Genomic DNA, 27,624 nt, shown 5'->3' with positions numbered 1-27,624 from the left:
TACTTTTCACCTACGTGCTCTGTTCTTACCATTCTAGTTCCTTATTAAGTCCTTAGAGAAATATTCCAGCGAAACCCCCGGATCTGTCTCCATCACTACTGTTTAAAACAGCTTCCCTGCCTTGACTTTCATCTACAAGTTCACCAGTCTCCTCAAAATATTCCCTCCACCCTTAACGCTAACATTTAATTTTCATGGCCAAAAAACCCAGATCCATGTTCTACACCAGGAACAAGGTGTGCTTGTAATTTGAGTGAGGAATAAGTCAAAAGGTAATGGAGCAATTGTGAGGTTAGTATTAAAGTTATTTTGCTTCCTCTTCACTGTCCTTCCTCTTAGGTGTTGTGTAGCCTTTGAACTACATCATGAGAGAATCATCATTATTGCTTGAGAAATATCACGATGCTCCAACCGATTTAATATTAGCCAGTTAATCTCTACAATGCTATCTTCCAGAACTGTAAGAAAAGTGTAAAAGCTAAGGCAAAAAATTATAGTTGCCTATTTATTATCGTGATGACTGATACAGTGGAAACGAAGTTGTCTTTATGCTTGATTCAAAAAATAACTTCCCCACGCAAATGAAAAACTAAAATTGGCAATGCTGACTTAATTTCTCAAATCTGACATATAGGTCTGTGCTTCCAGTAAGCCTGGTGCTGGCCAGCAGATTTGACTTTTATTTTAAGACCAGATACATTTTAATTATGTTCCGTCTAGACTTTTTCTTAATTAATTGGAAATTTCCAAAGAGTTAATTAAAAATACAAACTTTATTTGATTCTATATCAAACCTGACATTATGATCTTTTTATCTACAGGGCAAGAATTATAGGGGATCAGAAGTCTGAATTATTCATGATAGTTTCCAGCCATTTTTCCCCTCCTCTTTTGTTCAGTATAAAATCTTATAAGCTTTTCTTTCAGTCAAGGTGAAAGCAATATTAAGTCTCAGAAGTGCAACTTACCAAAGACATGTAGCTTTGTGAAATCCTTGTCCTGTAATCCTGGCTTTCTATTCACCACCACTATTCAATATCCCACTTTCTATATAAGCTTCACAATATATAAGCAGTTGATGAGATTTATTTGTTATACTCCTGTTTTCCTTCTTCATAAAAAAGCTTCATCCATCCCTTTGCTCCCCGAGGAGTAACACTGATGTCTGTGATTGTTTCTGCTGGGCTCGCTAATCCAGCAGCTCCATTCAAGATGCTGGACAGTTGGTAGAGGGTGGAAAGTGAGGGAGGAGGAGAGTTGTGCTTGTTAGGATTTAGGACAGCATGCATAGTGAATTTTAAAAACCTTGTTAAGATCCAGTTAAATAATTATGAACTAGCGTGGTTGGTTGCATGAGTAGAAATACTGGCAGGTCACTGGTGAAAAATGCTTTATGAATTAAGGCTTGACTGTAGTACGTTGGACCTCTCTAAGGGACTAAACAGAATTTTTTCTGGTCATTTTGGAGACGTGACAACAGATGAGATGGGAAGTTGAGTCTGATCTATGCTAATGAGAGCCACATTTCATATTTGCAGTATTGCTCCTGCTGCCTGTAGCAGCTCCATGGATGTTTTTTCTTACAGCCTCTGACTTCGTCTGTCATACTATTTTTCTCTTAAATAAGCACTTTTCTGGATAGAAATGTAAAAGCTTTCTTATTTGTTATTAAGGTTAAAAGGACAAAGAGTATTGTTGTTGTTAAATAAGTTCTTTGTCTCTAACCTTTCAAAAGTAAATCGCTGTCTTTAAGGTGAAATTAAAACATACAGAGAATTCAGTATGCAAATAGCATGCGCACCAGATGATCTGAAGGAAGCTTGCACATTTCCATAGAAAACAAATGTGAGTGTGGGAAAGCAGATGCTTTCTACCAGCAGAGTGTACATACCGTTCTCAAGAGGACCTGAACAGCAATTTATTTTCAGACTGCTGGAAGTATGCAAATTCCTACAGAATTAAATGTGAATTTAAAAGAAATGGCATCTATTAAGGACAAGACAACCCAAAGAGGCAATTGGGAACTTCATAATTTAATCAAGAACTTTAACAGGCTCAGCAGTATATCTAAAGTCAATGACTCAAATGTCATCTGTTTTTAGCAAAGACGTAAGTGGTCATGTTGAAAAGATGTCCTTTAGAGTATGGCATTTGGAATGTTTATCTGTGACCATGGAGAAGAACGTTGGTATGGTATGTATAGATTTCACGATGATTCTCCATCAAAAACATCATCTGTTCACTTCAGCTGCTCATAGGGTATAGTCAGTGACACAGCTGTGGTGTATCACCAGCATTACGTTTGCCGGTTTTAACTTCTGTTAGTTTAATCCAGCAAGTCTGGGTAAGTTTGATTCTGTGCTGACACACGTAATCAACAGTTATTAGTTAAATTCTCACTGCTGGACACTGTTCCACCTGATGGCTGTGGGACTGGATGGATGCTACTGAGACTATAATCCGAAGGCGAGGCAATAGTGCTAAGTGCAGTGGCGTAGTCTTGCACAAGGAGCGTTGCTGGTGAGCCGGCAGCCAGCTGCGTAGAAGTGGGAACTGCGTTTTTTCCTCCTTTCTGCAAAAGCGCAGTATTACTGGAGTGGGGACAAGCGCACGGGACGGCAGAATTCAGGCTTGCCAGGCAGTGCTGCCTCCACTCCTCCCCGCTGCCCTTACAGGATCCAGCTGCTCGGTTCATCCTGCTGCTTTCTTGTCTCCTAGCGCTTCCATTTAGTGACTCCGTTTGTACAGAGAGGTGCCCAAGTGGGGTCAGAGAGGGCAGGAGATGTTGGTTTAGTGGAATGTGCAACATCACATTTAGTATAAATTTTTATGAAACATGTAAGGTCAGATGTGTCCACTTAGGTGCTCTGGAAGCGACAAGTTAGCAGGCATTTTGAAAGCCATCAAAAGGCAATGAAGGTCACTGCTTATCACTTTAGGAGTTTAACTTCAAGCATTCATGTATGACAAGGCTTGGCCAGGGTTCGCATGGCAGAAAACCCCCGGTACGCCCTGGAGCCTACCGAGCCCCGCTGTGCTGGTACAGTGTGATGAACACGGTGAGTGGCTGGGCTGTGTCACCCACCTCGCATACACTCACAAACAAGCAACAAAGCAAAGAGGAGTTTGCTGAGTGGGTAGATATAGTGGTACCTCATTTCAGAGCATAAATGCTTGAACTGATAATTAAAACTAACCTGGTCAGCAGGGAGGACATTGATCACAAGGGTGAGTTTGCCAGGTAAGGTCGTCTCTGCAAGCGGAGACTTCTCAGCCTTGTGAGTTACTCGTCTTTGTACTCTGCCCGTGTGTTTTAAAAGCACAAATGACTGCATCGTGTCTGTAAAGGTCTTACACAGGTCCATAATACTCGCGCTGCCCGTGGACTGGGCTTAGAGGTTTACCAAAATGTTCGTTCTCTGGTGTTTTCCACTAGTTAAGAGCCATCCTCTTACAACTGAATAACATGTAACTTTTTCTTCACACAGGTTGTAATCCTCGGCAAACATTCTAGAGGCTATCACTACATGTTAGCTAACCTGGTAAGAACTTTTCTTCATTACAAGCTAAGGTTTAGAGGGTAATATACTCTGTTCAGGTTGTGGCAACTTCAATCAGCAAAAGAGGAAATGCATGGATGAGTTCTTGGATTTTGAGAAATTACTTCAGTAAACACTAGAACTGGTGTGTTACAGTCATTTGTACTCAATTATGGTCTTTCTTTTGTTTAAGAGTTTCCTATCCTCTACTGATTTTAAAATAATAATTTAATTATGTGTTTTCCACTAATTTGTATCCTCATAAATAAGACACTTGATAACCATTATCTTCTATGTAACAGATTTGAATCTTAAGCACTGCAGGAGAAATAATTGTAGCATAGTTGTATATAAAATAAGTGATAAAAAGCTGCAAATTAGAACAATCCCATCAAGTAAACCAGCCAGGCCGTTTAGCTTTTCTGTATTTCAGAGTGTAGGGTGGTGCCTGTGTGTGTGATGACCTACCAGGACAAGACAGTACATTTGTATCTGCTTCTTATGGATTCTAGAATTGACTTTCAGGGATGTTTAAGATGCCTTTGAAACCCCATCTGCTAGAGTTCCTTTGAAAAAGTGCTATATTGTAATTGATGCTGCAGCAAGCCTAATTTTGGGGTTCTCTGTCTACTGTGAGTGGAAAAATGTTTTTCCAAAACTCACGCTTTCAAGTTAGCAATCCCACTTAGTAGAAGATTCTCTGTATCCGTGTTTTGGTGTGATTAAAGCAGAAAAGACAAATTTTAAAATACCCTTACTTAGTATAAGTACTACATGACTTGCAGATGTGTCATTTTGCATTATAAGGACCAGTCATGATCTCACTGATTAGTGTGTGCATAGAAACACAGGGGTTCTTATTCTGGGTTGCCTTTTAGCATGTGTAACCACTGACATTCAGATAAACATAACTCCAATCAAGTCATACTAATCAAAAAGACACTAATTTACTGCCTCAGGTATAAATAACAACAGAGTGGGAGAGAATCATACCGTTGTGTTTACAAGTGAAATGTTAAGTAATGCTGTGACGGAGAAGTGCCTAGCAAGAGGTGTGCACTGTGCAAATGGGATTGAAGCCTGTAACTAGTTTTCACCATGATGGGGAGAAGAGAGGAAATAGTACTTCAAGTTTTCCCCCTGTTTTCTTTCTGATCGGTGAATATTACGTACCACATTGCCACAACACAGCAGGGCAGTTTTCTATTGCAAAGGTCTGAACAAGAAGACATTTTAAATTCTATGCTATGCTGCTATCACAATCCCAGTTGTGATAGTAATGGTCTTCTTGGTAGAATATTTTCAGCTTAAAAGAGAGAAATCAATCCATTTCTTTTGTGCTACTCTTGTAGCAGGTAAAACTGAGCCAAAGAAAAGGGACTTCGGATGGCAATGATTCTTGTTTTCTGCATGTGTCCTCCCAGGGTTTCACAGACATTGTTCTGGAGAGAGTAATGCACGGAGGTGCCAATGTTACTGGATTCCAGATTGTTAATAATGACAACCCAATGGTTCAGCAGTTTCTACAACGCTGGGTGAGGCTGGATGAAAGGGAATTCCCTGAAGCCAAAAACTCACCATTGAAGGTATTTATTTTACCATGACAGTGATGGAGACTACACGAGTTGCTTTTAACGTGGGGGTTTTTAACCTCAGATGCGTGTATATGTACGGTACAGATCCTTGATTAGAATGTGTTGTGTCATTAACTGCCTTTCCAGAAGAGAGAAAGAGGCAGAGGCTGTTGGTTGGACACAAGTGCCCACCAATGGCGGGAGTTCCTTAGAGGGAAAGGCTTGGTCTTGCAAATCCTGTTGTTGTGCAGTGGATATAAAAACTTCTAACTTCAGCTTCATGAGTTAGTCTTGGGGTGGGTGTTGGGGCTAGTTAGGTTAGTTTTTAGATGTGAGTTACTGTGAGTTACTAGTAACTGTGAGTTACTAGTCCGTTTTATTGTTAATAGAGAATTTCATGTGCAAAATAAAGTAGCTGTACATTCAGTGAGGAGCCACTGACACGTCCAAGTCACTGCTGACAGTTGCCCTCATAATCTAACCCTGTATTTTGCACCACTGTGCTTTACTTAAACGCTCTGTATATTATATCTGCAACCATTAAAATTTTCCAATTTTCTTTGAATGAAAGTCCCGGGTTCTCCTAAACTGTCATAGATTGGGTGAACTAAAGGCTGCTGTTATTAGGAGGCTTCCAACCTGTCAGTGTCTCCCCCAGATTTTTTTCTGTCTCAGCATCTCTATACTACAGGGGGGATGCTATTTACTGTCCAGTCGAGGAGCGTGTCAAGGATACTCTGTCCAGTGATGGAAGTCATAAAATCTTCTAGGACCCCTGCATATTACTAATATTTCTATTATGTTCCTTCGTTCTTTACCTCTTTTGGTGAGGTCTCTTCTTTTTCGTCAATAGACATAGGTGAATAGAACCCGGGACTGGCAGTGAGAGAGGACCGTAAACTCTGTCACTCCCACGAGTCCAGTCCTCCAACGTCACGTATACTGACTGTCAGGGGGAAGCCAAATCTATCTAAGGACCACAGTCATGATCAGACAGTTCATGTCTTTCCTGCTTGATTTGGGAGGGACTCATGCAAATTGATGAACAGATTTGGAATTCAAAATTACTGCAATAAACTGGAGTAATGTCTTGATATTAGTAAGACAAAATTCAGGGAAGCATGAGATATTAGCTAGGAAGGAAGACTCTAGTCCAGTCCCGTGCATGGGGGGATACCAGGGTAAGCGGCAGCACTGTGTTGGACCGCAGGTGGAATAGGAACCAGTTATGCGGTTCTGCTGCCAAAAGGCCAGTGCCATTTGGAGACATACTTGTCCATCCCTGGGACCACGTGATTTCTTTGGGGAAGGAAATTTATCTTAATCTCGCGCCATCCCACAGCCTTGCTGGCATTTCAGGGGAAGCAAAGAAAGGCAAACAGAGGCCCACAAAACTCGGATTAGTGCATTGTTCCCTGTCGATTAGGACTTAGGCCTGCTTTCTAAAGCTTCCTAGCAGCGATGCAGAAGTGAAGATAAGTATCATACTAATCTTAAAAGCTCTGAAATATATAAAGTTAACCTGGGAAGATTTTATTCCACTTGAAAGCAATTTACCTTGAGGGAAAAATTATTCTCCATCCTTAAAAAATAATCTTAAGTATATGGTACAAACACAAAGATTGCATTACCTTTCCACAAATGTACCGCTCATTATAGAAGTGTGCACAGTATTTGTCAATCAGACAAAAAGCATACTTAAAAATTGATGTACAATATTTTTGATTAGGAAATAAAATTGCCTAGAGATTAAAGCCCTGATGTTTAATTTATTCTGTATTTTATCAGCCTTTCCCTTCTCTCTCTCTTTTTTTCTCTTTGCATGCTCATGCATTTATAAGTAGAATTCAAATAAAGTAGAAAATTAGATAGCTCTCTTGGCATGACTTGGAAGGGACTACATTAAGGTTACTGACAATTGACGCAGTCTGCTGAAAAAATTACCGCCATGTAAGTTTTATGTAGTGCTAGATTGGACAGCTATTACAAGATTTTTTTAATACAAGAACAAATACCTTAAAATTACTATCTGGTTCTATATTGTTGTGTGGAATGTGACATATCACCTTTGTTCACGTACCAAAAGAGGAGAGGCTGATTATTGCAAAGCATCACAGAAGGAGGTAAAGGTGGACAGGATCAAAAGAGCGCCTGTACCGCAATACAGTCGGAGCAGGGACCACCCCCCCACACCCAGTAAGAAGTTATAAACAGCTGTCGTTTAGAACTCAGTAAGAACAGCTGCTGTATAACCTTCTTCACAATCCTACCTTTGCACTCTTTTTTTATCAGATACAGTTCTCTTGATCTGCACATGCAGACGTGCCTCGTTCTGTGCCGATTTCCTAAGGCTTTATATCAAACTGAAGAGCTGGCAATAAGATAATACACATTTTTAAGAAATACAGACCACCAATTGTGCTATCCTGCCCTACAGGATAGAATTAACTTCTGAATTTAATAAGTCCAATCCACAAAGAGAGTAGCTGAATGTGCAGTTGAAACTTGGATTTCCGCCTTTCTAATTCACGCGTGGGCAGCGTGTCTCCTGGCACTAACTCCAGCGTAAGGTTCATCGGGAGCCAGGAGCTCTACGGCGTCACACAGACAGCCAAAAGAAGGGCAGGGGCACCAGTACATCTGGATACCCTTTACACTCTTTTTTTCTTCTCTTCGGTCTCTTACAAACACTGTGGAAATATGAAGGGTCTGTCACAAGGAGTTTGAAATCAAGTCGTACGCACTGAGCGCATTCGAGTATTCCCAGTATGTACCCGCTGAAATGATCTCCTGTGCGCAGACCTTTAAGTTATGGGTGTGCTGTAGTGCCGGTGAAAACCAGTGATGTCGTATGCAAAGCGGGGGCCACTCCAGGAGGGAAGAACTTTTAGACAAACATATAAATGTGGAAAAAATGTGAAAAAAATACCTCCATGGTGTTTCATAGGTGATACTAAATTTATAGCATTGGGGTGTGTCACCAGATACATACGACAAGTAACAGATGAAGTTGACAGCAACATGAACAAGTAGTTAAGGAGCCTGGGGGTTTCGTTGAAGAATTGCTGCTACACAGATCTTACCACCCTCCTGCAATTTACTGTGGAGTGAGAGAAGGCAGATGGGCAATTACCAAGGAGACGTAATGCCCAAAGTGTATTTTGTGATTACTTGCTTGTATAGCTGTCTTCTAAGAAAAGTAATCTGATCTATTCCTTGCCACAGATGCTACCTAATCAGGACTGTGGTCCAAACAGAAGTGATTTATGTTAACTTTAATTCAAAACTGTCTGTCTTGGCAATCTTGTTAAAAAGAAAAAGAATACTCCAAGCAGAAACCAAATATGAGCTCTGCTTTGCTATTGGTAGCAGTATGGGCCAGCATGGAATTGCAGACTTTTGTAGTGAGCTCATTTAGATGAGCAAGCTTCCAATTAAATTTAAACTTTATGCAACTGTAAACTGGTTTTGTTATCTTGCTGCTATATGCTATACAAAATGAAAATAGTTTTAATTTTTTAATTGAAATAGATGGAATTGTTAAGCCACATAAAGCAGCTGTGGCAAGACAGAGAGCAAGTAAAGGGGCTTGCGAGCATGATTCTTCTAAGAGTATTTTAACAAAGAGGACTAGACCTGATAAACATGGGGCAATTCTAAGTCTGCAGTTTGTCACCCTATTTTGTTTGCATCAATTTTAGTATACGTCTGCACTGACCCATGATGCAGTCCTAGTCATAGCAGAGGCTTTCCGTTACCTCCGAAGACAGCGTGTGGATGTCTCCAGGAGAGGTAGTGCTGGAGATTGCCTGGCTAACCCCGCAGTACCCTGGAGCCAAGGAATTGATATAGAAAGAGCACTGAAAATGGTAAGGACAAACATAGCAGGTAATGAATGTGTGTACTCCACAATAGCAACAATTCTGCTGGGACCAAACTTGCATCCTACTTCAGGTACACAGAGTTTCTGTACTCACACAAACAGCTGCAGCTCCTCAGGAAAAAAAAAAAGAAAGCAAGAAAAAAACAAACTTAATGACAAACTCCAAAGGATGGCTAGAATATATTCAATAGAGGGCAAGGCATAACAAATTAGCTCTCAAAACTTTGGCTAAAATCACATCCCTCTGGCATTGCTGCAGCAGCTGCCTGATTGTCCACACCAGAGCACCTACAGTCTGACTCCCCCGTAACACCCAACCTTCCCATGAGAGTGAGCATGAGCCATTTTGCAAACCAACACGTACTGGGCATTTGTAACGTCAGGCTGAGGCTGCAAATACGGCTAACAGAGCTAGAATGGGTCCTTAGCATGCGTATTTTAAGTCTTGCAGGGATACATGTATTTATGAACACATGTACGCAATTTTGAAAACTTGCCAGTAAAAAGTCAACTCAGATTGGTTTAAAGCAGTGGAAAAAATGTTGTCGGTCATAGCAGTACTGCTGGATTTCAGCACCAGCCTGAACCGTGACACAGTTTAGCCTCAAACCAGTTCTGATTCCTGGCATAACTTTGCACTCAGCCTAATTACCTTCTGTGTGGCCTATTTTTTATCCCTAAAAGTAGTTACTGCATGGGATCCTACCTCACTTATGTCTCTAATTTTGTTGATTTTTAACTCTTTTTAGACTGCTGTATGTGTTAAGGCAAGTTACAACAGTAAAAATTGGGTAATGTTTTCATAGATAGAAGAGACAAGAATATGGTCTGCTTTTGGTCCGGCTCAAATAACTCTGAAACAAACCTCTTAGAATCAATTATATTAATGCAGGCATAGAACTGGAGTGAGTGAGATCGGAATTAACCCGTGTTAGGTATAAACAAATCCTAGGTCAGCCTTCCTACACTTAGATTAATTACTGCTTTTCTCAATTACCAGATTGGAAAGATTGTATCAGAAGGTTCTTATGAGTTATAGAAGGTTATAATCAGATTATATCACTCTTAGGAGTGAGAGAGATGGTTCAGTCTCTCATTGCCAGAGCTCTTTTTATGCCATTATGTCACTTCCTAACAAATGCCCTAGCTGCACGTTCACTACTGTAGCATTACACACTTTTGAAGAGAAGTTAATTAAATTCAGCCTTCACAGTAGTTAAAGGATTTGTACTGTCCATTTGAACTTAATTACAAGCAAAACATAAAACTCCTCCGAATGAGATACGAGGTATTCGTGTTGACAAAGAAAACCAACGCTGCTATGGGACGCTCCCTTATTCGGGATAATTTATTTAAAAAACATAATTATATGTTATACATATATATATGATATACAAAGCCAAACTCATGATTGGCAAAAAATGCAGAAGTTTAACTTTCAGCTGGTTGCCTTGTATTTTTTTAGCTATTCAAAGTCATCTAAGTGAGATTTATGTACACCTCTAACAAGTGCTACCCAAGGTCATCTCACACTGCCTTCCAGACCCCATCCTGTCCATCACGCTCTCTCCCACTATTCAGACAATGATCTTGAATCTTTGCTTCAGGAAGAAAAACCTTTGATTTAACAATGTTTCCTCTCCACTCTGTAACAACAACTTAGATAAGAAAATTTTTCCCAAGACATCCTTGAAACAGCCTGTGCCAGCAGGAGGTTTGGTGCCACACTATAGTTATCCTGCGGGCAAAAGGGAAAAACAGGCATTACCTGAGTCTGCTTCCCTACAGCCTTGAAAACCGTGCATGTCTGTATTTCTAAAACTGATTCTGAGACATCAGATCAGTGGCAGACGGTTTACCGGAACAGATCTGGGCAGTTATGAGTAGTCTCTCCATTTGTGATTGCCTCCACACGCTGCTACCAGAAGCGTTCTGAGTCCTGGTGAGTCTTCCTGCCTCAGTGCAGCCAGATTTTGAAAAGTGCCGAGTTCTCCCACCAACGATAGAAACAGATTAGATTCAAAGTCAGAAGGTGTGAAGTGCCCGATGCCCGTGTCTCAGCACGCATCAGGATGAGGCCAGCCCAACGAGCTCTGCAGTCACTGCTCTGCTAAGGTAGCCAGACAGCTTCCAGCAAGGGCCAAAAGCAGGCACGGCACCTCACATCTGGCTGCAAGTTATTGTCACCTACCCTGCAAATACATTTGCTCCGTCCACAGTGGGTAAGACCTCTTAGAGGCAAATTTGGCTTTCAAAGCCAAACTGGAGACAGGTATAACTCATGTTCTTCCAGACCCCTGAAATGATATTAACTATTTTAAGAAATGTACAAATCCACTTACTGATAAAAAACATCACACTCCTTGTATGTCAGTATGAATTCGGCTCACTGGATAATGTGGGATGCAAAGAATTTTGGCTGGTTTATGTAGCCTTGTCCACCATAACAAGTTTGATGATTGTACCGTCTCTAAACCATAAATAGCAGATCAGTCACCAGCCCTGAGCAGTTTCCCTTTGACTAGTCTTCCATCACCTCTTCCTGTAACTTTTCCTGCATTTTGCTAAATATTAAAGCTAATTTACCCCTACTGAAGTTTCCTGTTACCGCTTCTGCCTGACATGACAGCTTGTCAGTGTTGATAAGTGATAAATGGAAATATCTCACCCTTTCATACAGGGAAATAAGAAAGATTTTTTCTTTGAAACAAAGTACCTTATACTTCCCCTTATGATGATTCATGTGAGTAGGTAATGATAATGACTTACCGTCTATACACCCATCCATCCAGATTGAGACCAAAACTCCATAAGCAGTAGAGACAATTGCCTTTGCTCATTCAGAGAAGACATTCATTCCTTTCTCCTACACTGGGACTGATCTTAAAATAAAGCACTTCCCAGAATGAGCAATGATACGGGATTCTGGTCCATATCGCAAATCGCTCTGTGCCATATTGTGAGGGGTTTAATGGCACTGAATTGTTGCGTGTGCCTTGCTGATACACCGTGCTGTATCAGTGAACCCAGCGTGACTAAGCACGGCAGTCTGTCTTATATTTAACATACGTGCAGGGCTAATTTCACTTATACTTAAATGCAGCTCACTTTGTGGTAGTGAGTCACCAGCTGAGTACTAACTAACAAAGAATATGTACAGCTGAAACTGAGAGAATTGGGATTGGTTTTGTTATGAAGAATGTAACTGGCTGTGTCAAAAGCGCTACAGGTCTCGTCTATAGATAAAAAATTGTACTAGAGCTAGTGGGTTCCTGCAAAATGTAGCAGAAGGAAAAATAAAGTGAATCTTTTATTAAAATGTTTTTTTTTCTGTTTATTCCCTTAAGGTGCAAGTTCAAGGAATGACAGGGAACATCCAGTTCGACACCTATGGGCGGAGAACAAATTACACAATTGATGTGTATGAAATGAAAGCCGCCGGATCACGGAAGGTGAGTTTCAAGATATGCATCCAGATTTCACATCTTCACAAATATTTATTCCAACAAACTAATGAAACTCAAAAATACTGCACAGGCACTGTAATAACCCGGCCCTGAGGACACCCCACCTTCTTGCTGTCTTCCCTGTCCCAGGAACCTTGTTCTATTCTGTTCCTGGTCCAAACCACTCACCCTGATTAATATCTTCATTGGTTTCCATGTCAACTGCAGACCCCACTTTTTCTCATAAAACCCTTCTGGAGCTTTTCTGCTGCCAAGTGTAATACCTGCTGTCATGGGCCTGTGCTCAGCCCCATCTCCTAAATTCCTCTTCCTCTTTCCCTTCCTCTCCATAACAGGCCTCGGAGCCGTAGTGAAGCTGGAGCCAGTGTATTTCAGAAACCTTCTGAAATTAACAGAAATTAAGTTTGGTTTTAATTAGGATTTGCTGCTCATTCTCTTGTCTCCTAAATAAAGTATAGATCCTAAGTGGGATAGTTGCCTAACTCCCCTCCCTGTTATAAAAGAAATTTAGGGCAGATTTTCAAAAATAATTAGGTAGACAGGATCTCAGGAGTACTGAGAGAAGAGTCTGTGTGGCCAAGGCACGTAAATCCCCCTGATTTCACCTGGCGATAAGGTACCCAATGGGCTTAGTCACCATTGAGACTCCTTAAACTCTCCTGCACATATTTGATAACAAAATACCTGTGGACGTGGCCCAGCCCAGCCGTTCAGCTCGGTTTACAGTGCGGACAAAGGTGTTACTTCTGTGTTGTGCAGAAATAGAAAAACCAGTGTAATAGCATAGCAACGTAGCCACGGCACCGTGAAGGTCAGCACAAACTGTCTGACAAATAGTCACCTTGCGCTCACAGAGGGTTTTGTATCCCGTCCTGAAGATATTGCTGCTGCGCCTGCATTGCTAACAACGCCTGTGCATGTTCTCTAAAGCTAGCTCAGCCGCGTCTGCAGGGACTGTATTCGCTGTCCGAACCGCAGCAGATTATGGATAAAACCTACAGAATTTTACTGAGAGTGCTGTGCAGTTTATTTCCTTGTCTATAATATATTCTGATGCTGTGGATACATGGGAATTTATTCCACAGGCACTGAGATGATGTGATTTTAGTAGGGAGAATTTAATTTGCATTTTCACTTTGATTTGGCTTTTAGTTATCTGCACCTGGGCTTGAGAACATTGTTTCTTTAAGGGCATTAAATTAAAGCCAACGTAGTCCTTTAATGGCAAAAATGTTGCATGAATGAGTGCTACAAAGCCATATGTTTTGACAGTTCCTGTTGCAAGTTCATGCACCGGAGCCCTTGTAAACCTGTGTAATGAGGTAACAATCTCCGTTTCTGTAGGCTGGTTATTGGAACGAATATGAAAGATTTGTGCCAGCATTAGATCAGCTGCCCTCTAATGACACTTCATCTGTGGAGAACAGAACTATAGTGGTCACTACCATCTTGGTAAGTTTTATGTTCTTAGTGTGTTTGTGTTTAGGAAACAAGACACATGGCTCCTGAGGTGTGTTAGACACCTCCCCGGGGGGCAAATGTTGGATGCTACGTGACTTCAAGTGACTGAAAAGTTCGGTATCTTCCCCGAGGGCTTGACCCTGCAAACTTCTACGTGTATCAAATAAGTTTACTCACAGGAGGAGCTCGCTGAGCTCACCGTTGCGCTTTGCTGCTTCTCAGACACTTGAACTTAATCAAAAGCCTCATATAAGTGAAGTTATTATGCGTGTATGTAAATGACTGCAGGATCTGGGCCTTCCTGCTGTAGGGTCAAATCCTGCACCCCTCACTCAGGTACAGCTCCTGTAAGCTCAAGCCCTGTGGACTGGGTCAGGGTGGCACAGTGAAGCCCGTAGAGAAGTGGAACTGCTCTGGCACTGGGTGAAGAGCGACCTATACCTGTGCAATTCCAAAGGAGTAAAGCTCTTCCTGTGTCTCATAAACAGCAGCACCCGTGCCAGTCCCAATGCCTCTAGCAGATGTGCTCTGTACAGTATTGTTTGTGACTTTTACGCCTGTTACAGTTCTACTAAGCATGAGCCAATTTTATGCTATTTCCTGAAGCTTTGTATTTTATACTCCTATGGATTTAGTGAGATATAATCAGCATTTCAGCTAGAATTTTCCAAGGAGGCTGAGGGAATCTAGTGGCAGAAATTGCTGCTGAGGATTTTAGCCTAGCTTCCCTTAGGCTGCTTCGAAAATGTCTCCGTCAGAGCCCCATTCTAGGCCACTGGGGCCTTAGGAAATGATTTCGATGGTACAGGTGTTGGGCATGTCAGTTCTTTAAACACTAAAACCTGAATTATTGCTACAGTGATGCCGTTTGACTGTCTAATCAGACTTACTCCTGCAAATAACAGTGTAACTTCATTAAAGTGGAATAGTCCTGTTATTTTCAATGGGTCCATACTAGGAATAAAATCAATAGTGTGTGTGGCTGTAGGATTAGCCAAGGCTTTTTAAGCTGCGAGTCTGTTTAATTTCTGTACCAAAGCAGGAAATATTGTAAATACTTGACAGTAATATAAAGGATAATAACATCTCTCGTTTTGTATGTTTTAAAGCCGTGTTTTTCATTCATAGACTTTTGATCTTTACTTTTGTTTCAAAGGAATCACCATATGTAATGTATAAGAAAAACCATGAACAACTAGAAGGGAATGAGAGATATGAAGGATATTGTGTAGACTTAGCTTCTGAAATAGCAAAACATGTTGGAATAAAATACAAACTGTCAATTGTTGGAGATGGGAAATATGGAGCTAGGGACCCTGAGACTAAGATATGGAATGGCATGGTGGGTGAACTGGTCTATGGGGTAAGTTTCTCTTAACCTTCATTTTAATGTTCTTTATAACAAGTTATGCTCAAAGTTAATAAACTGCAAAATAAAGATCGTCTGTTTGAATACCACCTTTAAAATTCTAGGTATTTCTTTATAGTGCTATTTTTATAGTCTACTTTTCTAATCGTTTCATTGCAGGAAAGTGTCACCTTTTATTGCTGTTCTCCAAATCAGAGTCCACAAAATGCTGAGAAGTGGCATTGGGCAAATTTCAAATTCTCGTCTACAGCAGAATTTCCAGTTTGCCCTTCAGATGCGGCTTTTGCGTTGCCGTGTCTCCTTTTTCTCTGTCAGCCTTGTAAGTGCTGGGAGGGTGCCCCTCCCATTAAAGGTCTGATCCTATGATTCTGGCCCTCGTTGGATCACTGATGTCAGTTTGTGTTTGACCAGAGGCTAAAGACTCAGATAGCCCCATGGTTGCTTTTCAGGGTAAGAAGCAGTGCAGGTGTGAAATCACCCACGTCTTTTTTTTCTTTTAAACCCCGGGTTTGGCTTTAAAAATCAACTGGCAGATGAAAGAAAAGAAGTCTAATTCCTTGCATTCCTCTTTATATTTCTATATCGGGTGTACATTGCTTTGTTTAGTAAGAACAAAAACAGTCCAGAATTGCCATTTTAGAAACTTCTTTGAAAATTAGAATTTTGGAATACAGATAAACCAGATGGAAGGAGGAGTAAATTGGCTTTGCAGAAAAGACTAAAGCTGATATTTCATCTTTGCCTTTTTTCCCCAAAATGCTAATAAGATGATTTGTGATTCCGCCCAAATCTTCTTTACAGTTTATTTTTAACAAGCTTTCCTTTATTAAAAATATCTGAGCAGAAGCGAATATTTCCATTACCTCCTTTTGTTCCATGGCTGAGTGTAATTTCTAAAAGTCACCTCAAAATTTCCTTGGCATAACATATCATCATTCTTGTAAAATTTTTGGTGAGATAATTCTTTTCAACTGAATCAGTCTTTTTAAAGCAGTTGCTAGATTTGCAAAAGTTTTCTTATTCTGGAGCAGTCAGCCCTGTTGCCTTGTTATATACTTGGTAGCCTTTTCAACTTCAAAATATTTTATATAAGCAACAACGTTTTTGTAGTATTGTAGTAAAGGAAGGGGGGGAAATCTACTGATTAGAGAAAGTAAACAGGGGTCTGGACCCCTGGGTTGTATCTTCAGTTCCCTGTTGCATTGAGGTTTGACATTTATGCAGATCTTCTGAACTCCCCGTGACTCGGTTGTGCGACTGGGGAAACCAGTGCTACCTCCCTTAGAGAATACAAGTAAATCGAGAACCTCTGAAGCAAAGGTTTAGTTTCGTTCCAAGCATAATTACATTGCAGCGGAAACCTAAACCCTCAGTTTCCCAGTGTGTGGTTCAAGAAATATCAAGAGTATTAGCTGTAATTGGGTCCTTTTGATATACTTGCAAGTGAAAAGCAATGAAACAGTCTGTTCACTTAAAAAAATAATCATACCATATGTGAAACGCATTGCAAAGGGGAACCTGAAATTACTGCTAACAGCCAGGGCACAGGGACCGTCTACAGCAGAGGAGGAAAGGTGTGATATGGGCCACTGCCTTTGGGACCTGAGCCAAGTGAGACAGTGAGACTGGCCTGTGCAGCTGCTGTGCGATGCAAGATCCGTCTGGATAAAGGGCCACAAAAAATATCCGAGGGCTGGAGCACCTCTCCTGTGAGGACAGGCTGAGAAAGTTGGGGTTGTTCAGCCTGGAGAAGAGAAGGTTCCGGGGAGGCCTTATAGCGGCCTTTCATTACTTAAAGGGGGCTTACAAGAAACATGGGGACAAACTTTTTAGCAGGGCCTGTTGCTATAGGACAAGGGGTAGTGGCTTTAAATTAAAAGGAGGTAGATTCAGACTAGATCTAAGGATGAGGGTGGTGAGGCACTGGAGCAGGTTGCCCGGGGAGGTGGTAGATGCCCCATCCCTGGAAACATTCAAGGTCAGGCTGGATGGGGCTCTGAGCAACCTGATCTAGTTGAAGATGTCCCTGCTCGTTGCAGGGGGGGTGGATTAGGTGACCTTTAGCGGTCCCTTCCAACCCAGACCATTCTGTGATAAACAGGTAGGCTGCAGCGAGGCTAGCTCAGAGCTCTGCCTCCTGAGCATCAGGCTGAGCCCCAGCCACTTCCCCTTGACCCAGCTGTGCCTGTGACCTTTCCACAGCAGCGAAAACCAGCCTCACGAGCACCGTAGACCATGCCTTAGAACAACCCCAAAGCCACCCCACCATTGTCATTTTCCGTTACAGAAAGGTCTGATCCTTTGTATTCTGAAGCAGTTTTCATCTGTGTTTTCTCATTAATGAAAAATTGAGGAATGTTTCCCTCCCTGACCCCCAACAGCTCCTCTTCTCATGCTGCGTGCTGTTACTGAAGCCGCTTCACTGCAGCGCTCAATTATCGAAAGGTCAGATGTGTCCCTTGAGGTTCGGCTGTAGGCCCAGGTCAATGCTTACCGCCCAGCGCTGCTGAGCTCTCTCCCCGTCCTGCCCAGCTGAGCCTCCGAGCTGCAAGCTGCACAGAAATCCACCTGGCTTGCCCGTAAGCGGGGAAAACAGCCCCTGAACTCCGAGTACAAACCTCACCAGCCCTCCAGACCCTTTCCCAGCCCTGTTTGCGAACATCATGAAATGCCCTTGGCCTCTTTCTCCATCTGTTGAGGGGGGGCTGTGTACCATGCTCACGAGGATGTGCACAAAGCCCTTTGAAGATGAAAAGTGCTCTAGAAGTGCTAATTATTTGGAGCAAGCGCCTCATTTACGTGCTGACTTTCCTTTCTCTCTCAGGGGCTTAAAACTCTATTAGGGAACTAAAACTGTACATTACCCCTAATGCCCCTGTGAGCCTTGTCTGCAAAATGACTGTCATATTTGGCTCCTCTGGATTCCATTTTGGGAAGACAAGAGGGAGATTAGATTTAAAATGCCTTTATTAGCATGTATGGAAGCCAGGCGTGGGGGGGATAAAAGGGGCCTGATTGGTTTTGGTACCAGTTACCCAGCAGCTGAATGGAGCTGTGGCAGAAAACACAATCTTTTAGATTGCATTTGTCTCAAGTGATAAACGGTGCCGAGTCATTTGTCAAATACAGCATATTCCTGACCTAACGAGCTGCTCACCACCACCTGGCGCTGCTGGGAAGTCTTACCAGGCTTTTTTAATACTGTGCCCTCTTTTGCATAGCCCCGTGCATACAGCGCTCTCCTAAAATTGCTCTTAGGACCCTCATAGGAAGTGAATGGCTTGTCATTTTAATGCCAAAACCCTAATTAACTGTAATTAATGTTTAGTTTGTGCCAGTTCGTTGTTACTGTCGCTCTCGCTTCCTGGGGGATGCAGCACAGGGTCAGGAGAGGAGGTGCCGCCGGGTCCTCGCAGCCTCCAGACCGCTGCGTCGGAGGGCTCCGACTGGCGAGGAGCAGGGAGGGACGGGAGAGGGCTCAGTGTGCCCTGAGCTGCACGCAGAGCAGCAGGGGTGCCGTGTCACAGCCCAGCGGGTCCCGAGGCTGACCAGCGGAGCCCTCATGCCGGTGTAAGACTAGCCAGAGGTCTGCATTAACTAGGCTAACTGGAACAGTCCCAGGAGTTGCACGTTACCTGGGGATGGGCACACTAAAATACGTCCCACTAGAAATTCTCCCTCCCCTGTCTCATATCACGTCAGGGCTGGTTGGAGGGCGTAAAAGTCTGCTGTGCTGTAGAGCACCCCAAAGTCAAGGCCAGTCTTGCACCTTTCCTTGGTGGCTTTGCAGTGGGCTGTAAGCTGGCCCTGGTTACCGAGAAGGGCTTGCTCTTTGGCAGCCTAGGGATGGCAGCCCTGGAGGCAGGGAGTTCTGGCCGAGCAGATATTCCCAAACGCCTTTGCCTCAAACAGGAGAACCCAGAAGTCCTGTGCGAGAGGAGACAACAGGGCCATGTGGTTTGTTAGAAATTTTCAAATGGTGGTGGTAGTAGTAGTAGTAGTAGTAATCATCATTAATAATGATAATAATAAAATTCGACATAAAAAGAAAATGTATTAGATTTTTCATAAATCAAAAATGTCAGTTCAGGTTGAAGAAAACCTTAATTTTGTTCTTTCACTCTGATGGTGTCAAAATAAGGCTCTTCCTCCTACCAGGAAAAAACCTACCAATTCAAGCACTATTACTTTTTAAACTGAGAGAAACTTCTAAAACATAGTGGAAACTTCTGACAGAATAAAAATAGCAAATAGGTAAAGCTTTTTTCCTGGACTTTTTAGAAGAGGGAAGTAGCTCAGTCATTCTCAGTCTGGGAGACTGAATGACTATTTAAATCTAACCAGCAAAGCAAACCAGCGAGGCCAGCGCTCTGTCCTGCAGTGATCAGCCCCGCTAACGACGTGCCCTCCGCTCGGGCTGATGAGCAGCAGCACCTCCCACGGCGCGCAGCCCGCGAGGGAGGCGGGCGCTCGGGGCTGGGTACCCACCAGCTGCTGAGCACTAGACAATTGTCTTTTCTCTTCTGCAGGGTAAGCCGCTTTCTGTAGGCTTTTATTTCTTCTTTCCCTTTTAAAGCGGGCTGCTGTTCTTCCTTCACTGTTCAGCCAGGGAAAGCCTTCCCTCCCCGGGCCTGATGCTTTTCACATCGCGGAGGCTAATTGACAGTAGGTTTAACACAGATCTTAATTGTAACTACAAGTGCTTTGGGAGTGGAAAGAGCAGCCAGACCTTACAGCCTTTAAAACTCTCCTCAGGTAAAAAAAGGTCTTTATAGAAGCCTTTCAATATGTAAAATAGCGTAAAGGAGAGAAGCAGGGATGTAAAGGGCAGACAGTCCCCCGAACACGGGCTGCCTCCGCAGTCTCTCAGAGTGGGACCACCTACACATCTCCCTGCCTTTCACAGACTAACCAGCCTGGCGTGGCGCTGGCCTCTCTGGCTCTCCGGCAGCAGAAGAAAGACTACAGATGGCATACACAGCCTTTGAATTGCGGCGGAGAGGAAGACTAATTCAATTCCTAATTCTTCTCAAAATGTCCCGTGTGCTCGTAGTCTGTGGCAGAGCCTGACTGTGCCGTGAGCGGGAGAAGGTCGCCTTTCGCCCCTCACCCCTGGTTTCTGCAGGAGGGAAGCCCAGGTAGAAGTGCCCAAAGGCAGCCGTGCGATGCCACAGCCCTGCGGCTCAGACGGACCCTCATCCCGTACACACACAGACAGATGCGGGGTCCCTGTCCTGGCAGCTGCTGAGCTGTGGTGGCACCGCACCATGCCGTGCAGGGGGACAGGACCACAGGCCTGGCACAGAGCCACGCTGACATGGTCCCCATCTTCGGCTGACCTGTGTCCGAGCACGGAGGAAGCACATGTGTGTCTGCAGCTCAAAAAGCAGATGTACCTTTAATTTCTCCATCTGCATAGAATCATAGAATGGAAAGGACCTTGAAGATCATCTAATTCCAACCCCCCTGCCATGGGCAGGGACACCTTCTTCTAGAGCAGGTTGCTCAAAGCCCCGTCCAGCCTGGCCTTGAACCCTTTGAAGGATGGGGCATACAGTAGCAGAGTCTTAGAAGGAACTGTGGGCATCCACGTAAAGCACACATGGACTTAACGTTGACAGACTGCAGCAGACAAGGCCAACTGCAGTTTTAGCACTTTAATACCTTTATACACTGCTCAGCTAATACACATTAAGGCTTCGATGCAGCGTGTGGCTAGTCAGATATCAGCTGTTGTTTTTAAATAAGTGTGAGCTAATGTGTTCAAAACACATTGCCCCCATGACCTGGCCTCTCAAAACACCCTGATAGCCTCTCTTTAGAAGGTAGCTTTGACCAGCGGATACCACAGGTGATGTGTTGCTCTGTCTGACACCCTTTTCTGATACCTGGAAACCTCAGGCTGCGTTGAGAAGTCCTAAAATATGCTCAGAGTCAGTCGCCATTCCAGCACAGGCTCTTCTGACGCTGCTGTGTACCTGCATTCAGCGCTGCTGGGGTGCCTGGAGGTTTGGCTCCCGATCAGTGTCCCTCTGCTTCGTTCTGCACGCAGTCCGAGCGCTGGCTGGCTTCCCGGCACGCAGCGGTCTTGCAGAGTGGCTGTAGCTCAGACCCACTTCTTGAGAAGCGCCACACTAGCCAAGAAGTTTTCAGTTCGGCAGGCATGCATGACCAGAAGCACGTACAGGCAGGAGCGTAGCTGGTATCTCTTGCTGTCTCTAGTGCACGGCTTTGAAGTTAGGAAGACTCATCTTTAGGTCTGTAAGCAGAAGAATTCGATCCCTCCTTTTGGATTACAGAGGTGGAACATCTTACGGTTTTTCTTTCTCCATGTAGAGGAATATTTCCATTTGCGATTTTTTCTGCCTCTCCTTCAGAGTCTTGAGGTTTGCAGCCCCCTGGGTCAGCTTTGAACAGAGTGGGTAGAGCCGCTGTGCTGCATGTCCTCTCTAAATCCGTCCCTCCCACACAAGTAGGCAAAGACAGAACAAGCCTCAGAGGAATCCATGACATTTCTCGCCCGGCTCAAATGCAGTGAAGATGATGTTTGAAACACCATTAGTCATGAGTGATTAGCAAAGCTTAGTTGTTGAGGTTCTTAAACCCCCCTCCAGTTCTGCAGAGGGAATGGCATGGTTGTGGTTGTGGTTGTGGTTCTGTTCTTTTTAATCGAGCTCAAGTTTTATGGGTTCTGCTTATCTGCAGCCATAACAGGGAGGGAAATTCACAACCGTGCCGCAATTATTAATGATCCTTTAGGGTGCTTAGAGCTCTCCATACCCTCTCCTTTTTAAATACTCTAAATAACTAAGCAAAGAGCAGTCTGGCTTTTAACCTCTCTAGTACAACTAATGTCCAGGGAAGTGGTGGGGAGCCAGGCTCGGGCGCTGGATTGTGTCTGGTCCGCTCTCAGTGCTGATTGTCAATGGTTTCTGGACACCCTGTGTCTGAACCCACGCTTGCTCCCTCTGCAGAAGACAATTCCTGCCATATTCATTTAAGGCATGAGAGTGTTTTTTGGTGTTAGCAATGTATTGAACACCTATCAAAAATGGTAGGAAGGCAGGAAGACAGAAATGTATCAGAAAAATAAATACTTGTATCCCTTGTAATATTTAAATACAATTTTCAATCGTTTACAAAGAAATCCATGCTGTATGATATGAATGAGGACATGGTAACAGCCAGGTCTTTAAAAACTGATTTGTCTGTGCTTCAGCACAGCATCAGCTTCATCCCCTCAAAGACCCCACAGGAACATCCTGCATGAGCTCAACTGCTCATGAAGGAGATACAGACTTTATTGTGCGCTGCATCAGCACTTAGGAAGAGCTCCGCTGTGTCTATTTTGGCAATTAAAATATTACTTTGGGAGAATTAAATTTCTCCAACTCTGGGAAAATGCTACAGAAACTAAACGCTCTTATAGCTGAACCAGTCTTTTCCTGCCTTGACGAGCTCTTCCGAGGGTGGCTGTCCATGTGCGGAAGCGCCAGGCAGTAGGGCACCTGCCTCCCACCTAACCTCCGGTTCGCATGGAACCATTGCTAAGTCTCTGCAGCGGTCCTGATCCATTCAGGATTAATTTGTAAGTACCTCATTAGTTCAACACGAAATACAGTAGCCGTGGTCAAAGCGCTTTGTCTCCCAGCCAGCCGTGGGCTCCGACTACAGTTAAAACTGATATTCTGTGTGCGTCCCGTACTGACTGAGTGCAGACATCTAATATTTAACAGTAGCTCAACAAGCAGCAGCTGCAAGACAAACGCATGTTTGCGGGGAATTCATCAGTGAATGAGTCCCAGCATCGTCCGGTCCCTTTACCACACTCTACCCGCGTCCCCCCGTGTCTGTGTCACGCAGGTGATTGGCACATCCGGCTGCAGAGCCAGTAAACACCCGGGCGTCCAAAGGCCGCCGGCGTTTTCAGCTTTTGTATTCAAGCCGCGCTAAGCTAAACTTTTGCAGTAAGTGACCACAAATCAGGTGCGGGTTTTCTCCTCGAGGAGCGCGGTCAGCCAAGGGGAAGGGCAGTGTCCTAGCGCAGGTGAACGGCTGAAGGGGCTGAGGAGGGCTGTGAGAGGGCGCACCGAGGGCTGCGGTGTCCGAATGGCATCCTTACCTGCGCAGGCGTGGGTTCGCTGATTATTCCAAGCAGTGAACTTGTACCGGCACCTTGTAGTTGCACGTGCCAGTACAGGCTGTCGAGAGGTATTCCTGAGTGGCTGGAGCGATTCTAGAGGTCGTGTGTGCAGAGGGGTCCTGGAGGGAACGCGCCTCGCTGCGCCTCCTCAGCCCGGCAGGTCGGCCGCTCGCCGCAGCCTTAAAACCCCGGGGAGGCGCCGCGGGCACGGCTGCACAGAGCCACCGAGGCACCCGCCGGCACAGAGCCTGTGATGCTGAGACTAACCTGATGAGAAGCCTTCACCATTTCGGCTTATTAAACTTAAAAAAAAATTAAAAATCAAACCAACTGTCTAGGAGGAGGAACAGACACTAATGAAAGTCACGTACGTCACCATCAGATTTACATAAAGGCATATTCAATTATTTTATGGCACAGATTTTAATCACTTCTTATTAACATTTCCTGTTAAATTTTATTCAGACTTCTAGTTAATCAGGTTTTATTTTTCCACCAGCAAGAGAAACATACTTACTAGTGGGAAACAAAAATCTGATTTAAAAGGTGCACGGTGTTTTAGGTACTGGTAAGTTAAACTTGCCCTAAGAATCATTTTTTCTTTCTGAAATTCTGAATTACCAATGAAAGGCCATCTTTAAAAGTATCAATAACATGAATAGTTAAAGCGTTTAAAATAGAAGATTACAAAAAGTGTATGTAGGTATGTAGACTCTCATAACGATAATTTTTAAACAAGAAGGGCTCATTTTTTTAACACTGTAATCCCCTCAGTTGCAAATGCTGACACCTGCTCGAGTACTCAACTGAATCAAGGCTAGGTTATCTAAACAGCATGACTTGAATCTTTCTGGCATGGAAATACAGCTACAATTAAATATGTTGAGAATCTATTCCAGAATGTTGTTTTTAATCAGGTAGCAAAGTAATTTTTTTTTACTTCATGTTCTTACCCTCCCTTGGAATCCAGGAAAGATGTATTGATTGAAGGGAAGGATATTGGGTCAGGATATACCAACACACTGGTGAATGACAGATGCAATGCGATGAGATTGTGCTTCCAGATGACACAGCCCCAGAGCACGGTCTATGTTATAGATCTATAGAGCCAAGTTCTGTAAAATAGGGTGGCATACATTATACTGAAAAATACTGCTTTGCATTCTTCTCTGATAACCCAGGCTATTTACTTCTCGGGGACTCTGATCTGTACTGTGGTTCTTCAGTGACCGCAGAAAGGGTGGGCTGTCTGGTTCCCATCACCCCACTATTTTAACGTCTTCTATCCCTTATAGCAGTGGGGTTTCAAAGGAGTGGTAGTGCCCAGATGCAGCTGAAATTCAATGACTGATTACTTCTCTTAGGTTCCTTTTAAAGATCCTGGACTGATGAGTAAGGCAAGAGAACTTGCTGAAAGAATGGAAAAGATAAAATTAAAATTAAGCAAACACGCAATTTGCCAAAAGTCTTCAAGACACATGAATGGATACAGACCGTTACTAGAAAGTGACATCATTTTAGTTGCCATCTCACTGTCCAGTTCGTGTAGTGTTTATTCGTACATTTTAACTTAATAGAAATATAAATACCTGTTGGTACATAATCCGCCCTTGCACAGATTTGACTGTAGTTTTTCTTGTTAGTAATTTTCTATCAATATCACGTAGTCCTTAACTTCAGTGACTACAAAATAGGCTGCAAAGAAAATGTTTCCTGCTCACTCTTGTAATTTATCTGATTCGTTAGCCTGAGACTCTATAGATTGCGATTATGTTGCAACTGTTTTGTAACTAACTTGGGTTTGTTTTCCCTTTTCAGAGAGCAGATATAGCTGTTGCCCCCCTTACCATAACATTGGTGCGAGAAGAAGTCATAGACTTTTCCAAACCCTTTATGAGCCTGGGCATCTCCATCATGATCAAGAAGCCTCAGAAATCTAAACCAGGCGTATTCTCTTTCCTGGATCCTTTGGCTTATGAAATTTGGATGTGTATAGTCTTTGCTTACATTGGCGTCAGCGTAGTTCTTTTCCTAGTCAGCAGATTCAGTCCTTACGAATGGCACTTGGAAGACAGCACTGAAGAACCACGTGACCCTCAGAATCCTCCTGACCCTCCAAATGAGTTTGGAATATTTAACAGCCTTTGGTTTTCCCTGGGTGCCTTTATGCAGCAAGGATGCGATATTTCTCCAAGGTTTGTTCCATATCACTCCATCACCTTTTTGCATTTTATGGTCATTTCCTGATGCCATGGTGCATATATGTTACTTTTTCAAATTTCTTTTTAGTTCCAAATTTTTCGTTTTGACATTCCGTTCAATGCGAAGCACCATCATCAAGCCACCATGCTTGCTGACATTCACCTCCAGAGCGATTGGCATTGCCTTATGATGCCCTTTATGCATTTCTGCCAAACTTATATACACCATGTTGAGGCTGTAAAATGCATAGGGTTTTCTGTTTTCAGCAATGCTTGGAGGGCTACCGTGTTTTTGCTGCATATCTCATTTTACGGTCATCTCCTTGGTGCATATAACATATTCTGTTTTGCACAATAAGAATCGTTTATTAAAAAAGTCACATGCAACAGCACTTTAAAACACCTCGCCTCCTGTCATGGCTTCTGCTAGTCTTTGTAGTTGCTCTTGTGCCTGATTTCTCTAGTTTTGTTCTTCTTGAACCATCCTTTCATCTATTACTAATTTGCTTACCACCGTCTTTCGTATGTTCAGGTCCCCATATGTGCCCTCTAACAGTTATTGCCTATTACCCTGTATGTGTATCGCTATTTCAGTCCAGTCGAATCTGTTGTCCCTGTGTTCATAGTCAATACGGTCTGATAAGCATTGCCAGTTTCCATAAAGAGTTTTCTTATTCGTGAAGACAGTCTTTCTGAATAAGGCGGTAGTAAAACGTCTTTGATATTAATTGCAATTTAACGGAAAGCACTGGTATTAACTATTGTAGAATTATATTTCTCTTTTAAAGAAGCATTTTGAAAACCACTTGAGAATGGTGAAGTTCTCTCTAACTGAACAATGCATACCACAAATGTTTTCTGAATAATATATAATATTTCTACATTTACACTGGTAAAATACTTTGGTGATGTGCCTGCGATAAGCAGTAAAATTATCTAGTTTCTTAGTGATGGAGCACTAGTTACATTTTGCATGACAATATTTTAATAACCAGTTTACAGCTATTTTGATTATTAATACCTTAGTGCAAACAGCACGCAGTCGTTGCCTTTAACAAGGTTGCTAATTAAAGCAAGAGAGACAGATCTTTCCTAACTAAGTGCTTATATTCAAAGTACACCTTGTCAATCTCCCTATTTGTGTACCTTTTTCAATACCTGAAGCGTTGAAAAGTCACCAGGTCTTCCTGGTCCGTATAGCGGTAGGGGTCTTGAGTAGCCTCACTGTGAAAGCAAGTGACAAAACTTCTTTGAAGTTTCATGGAAAGGATCGCGATTTTACCTGTTACAATGTAAAAATGATCCTTTAAGTTCACAGTTACTGCACATTCAAATCTCCTAATGATCGTAGCACAATCCAGGACTTTCAGAGATACTGGCGTGTGTCTGTTGGTACTTGATGCAAGTCCTGCCTATGTTTTAAAAGTCTTGATGGCAGCAGTTCGAGTTCGTACTTACTGACAGATGCATATATACCCTGCGTAAAGCACGCACCCATTTTTGCCTGGATGTGAGCGCGCATTAGTTTCCGCAGTTAGCAGCGTCTGGCTGTGCCGCCCCGCTGTACAGGTACAGCCGTCAGCCCTCTCCTCCTGTTTACACACTGTGTTTCTGCTTTGTGCCTAAATCCTGTATTGCAACTTTGCCTCTCTGCTTGCTGTTAAAGGTGATGAGTAGTGATAGCATTTAAATTGCTGTTGACCGTGTGTGTGCCCAATATAAAAGACCGGGAAATAAGCACTGGGACATCACATGGAAAGCTGCAGGCATTGCGCTGTTTCCGCTAGGTCTGTTTATTGACAGTTAAATAGGAGCGCATAGGATTTTTGTTAAGCTCGCATGTGACTGTTTGACATGTTCAGCTATTTACCTTATATAACAAGTAGAACATACTCTGGTTTTGTTTTCCAATACTGCCACGATAAGTGCCTTGGAAATACCTACAAAAAAAAAAGAGACAGCGGTAAACCTATTTATTTTACCTGTC

General features: G+C 43.1%; 1 protein-coding gene across 2 annotated transcripts in view; it reads left to right on the top strand.

Annotated features, from left to right (window-relative positions):
* GRIA3 (glutamate ionotropic receptor AMPA type subunit 3) overlaps positions 1 to 27,624 on the top strand; it is a gene marked incomplete at its 3' end in the record, with an annotated part of 157,666 nt that overhangs the window by 88,208 nt on the left and 41,834 nt on the right. For both annotated transcript variants that reach the window (XM_082488327.1, XM_082488328.1), the window contains exons 5-11: positions 3,489 to 3,542; positions 4,964 to 5,125; positions 8,815 to 8,982; positions 12,344 to 12,448; positions 13,808 to 13,915; positions 15,081 to 15,287; positions 25,255 to 25,631. In XM_082488327.1, the coding sequence (XP_082344453.1) occupies positions 3,489 to 3,542; positions 4,964 to 5,125; positions 8,815 to 8,982; positions 12,344 to 12,448; positions 13,808 to 13,915; positions 15,081 to 15,287; positions 25,255 to 25,631 (1,181 nt within the window). The remainder of the gene's footprint in view (positions 1 to 3,488; positions 3,543 to 4,963; positions 5,126 to 8,814; positions 8,983 to 12,343; positions 12,449 to 13,807; positions 13,916 to 15,080; positions 15,288 to 25,254; positions 25,632 to 27,624) is intronic.

Source organism: Vanellus vanellus (assembly GCF_965231255.1).
Source record: "Vanellus vanellus genome assembly, chromosome: 10".
Taxonomy (NCBI): domain Eukaryota; kingdom Metazoa; phylum Chordata; class Aves; order Charadriiformes; family Charadriidae; genus Vanellus; species Vanellus vanellus.
The sequence above is the reverse complement of the archived record's forward strand: the minus strand, read 5'-3'. Positions and strand labels throughout refer to the sequence as shown.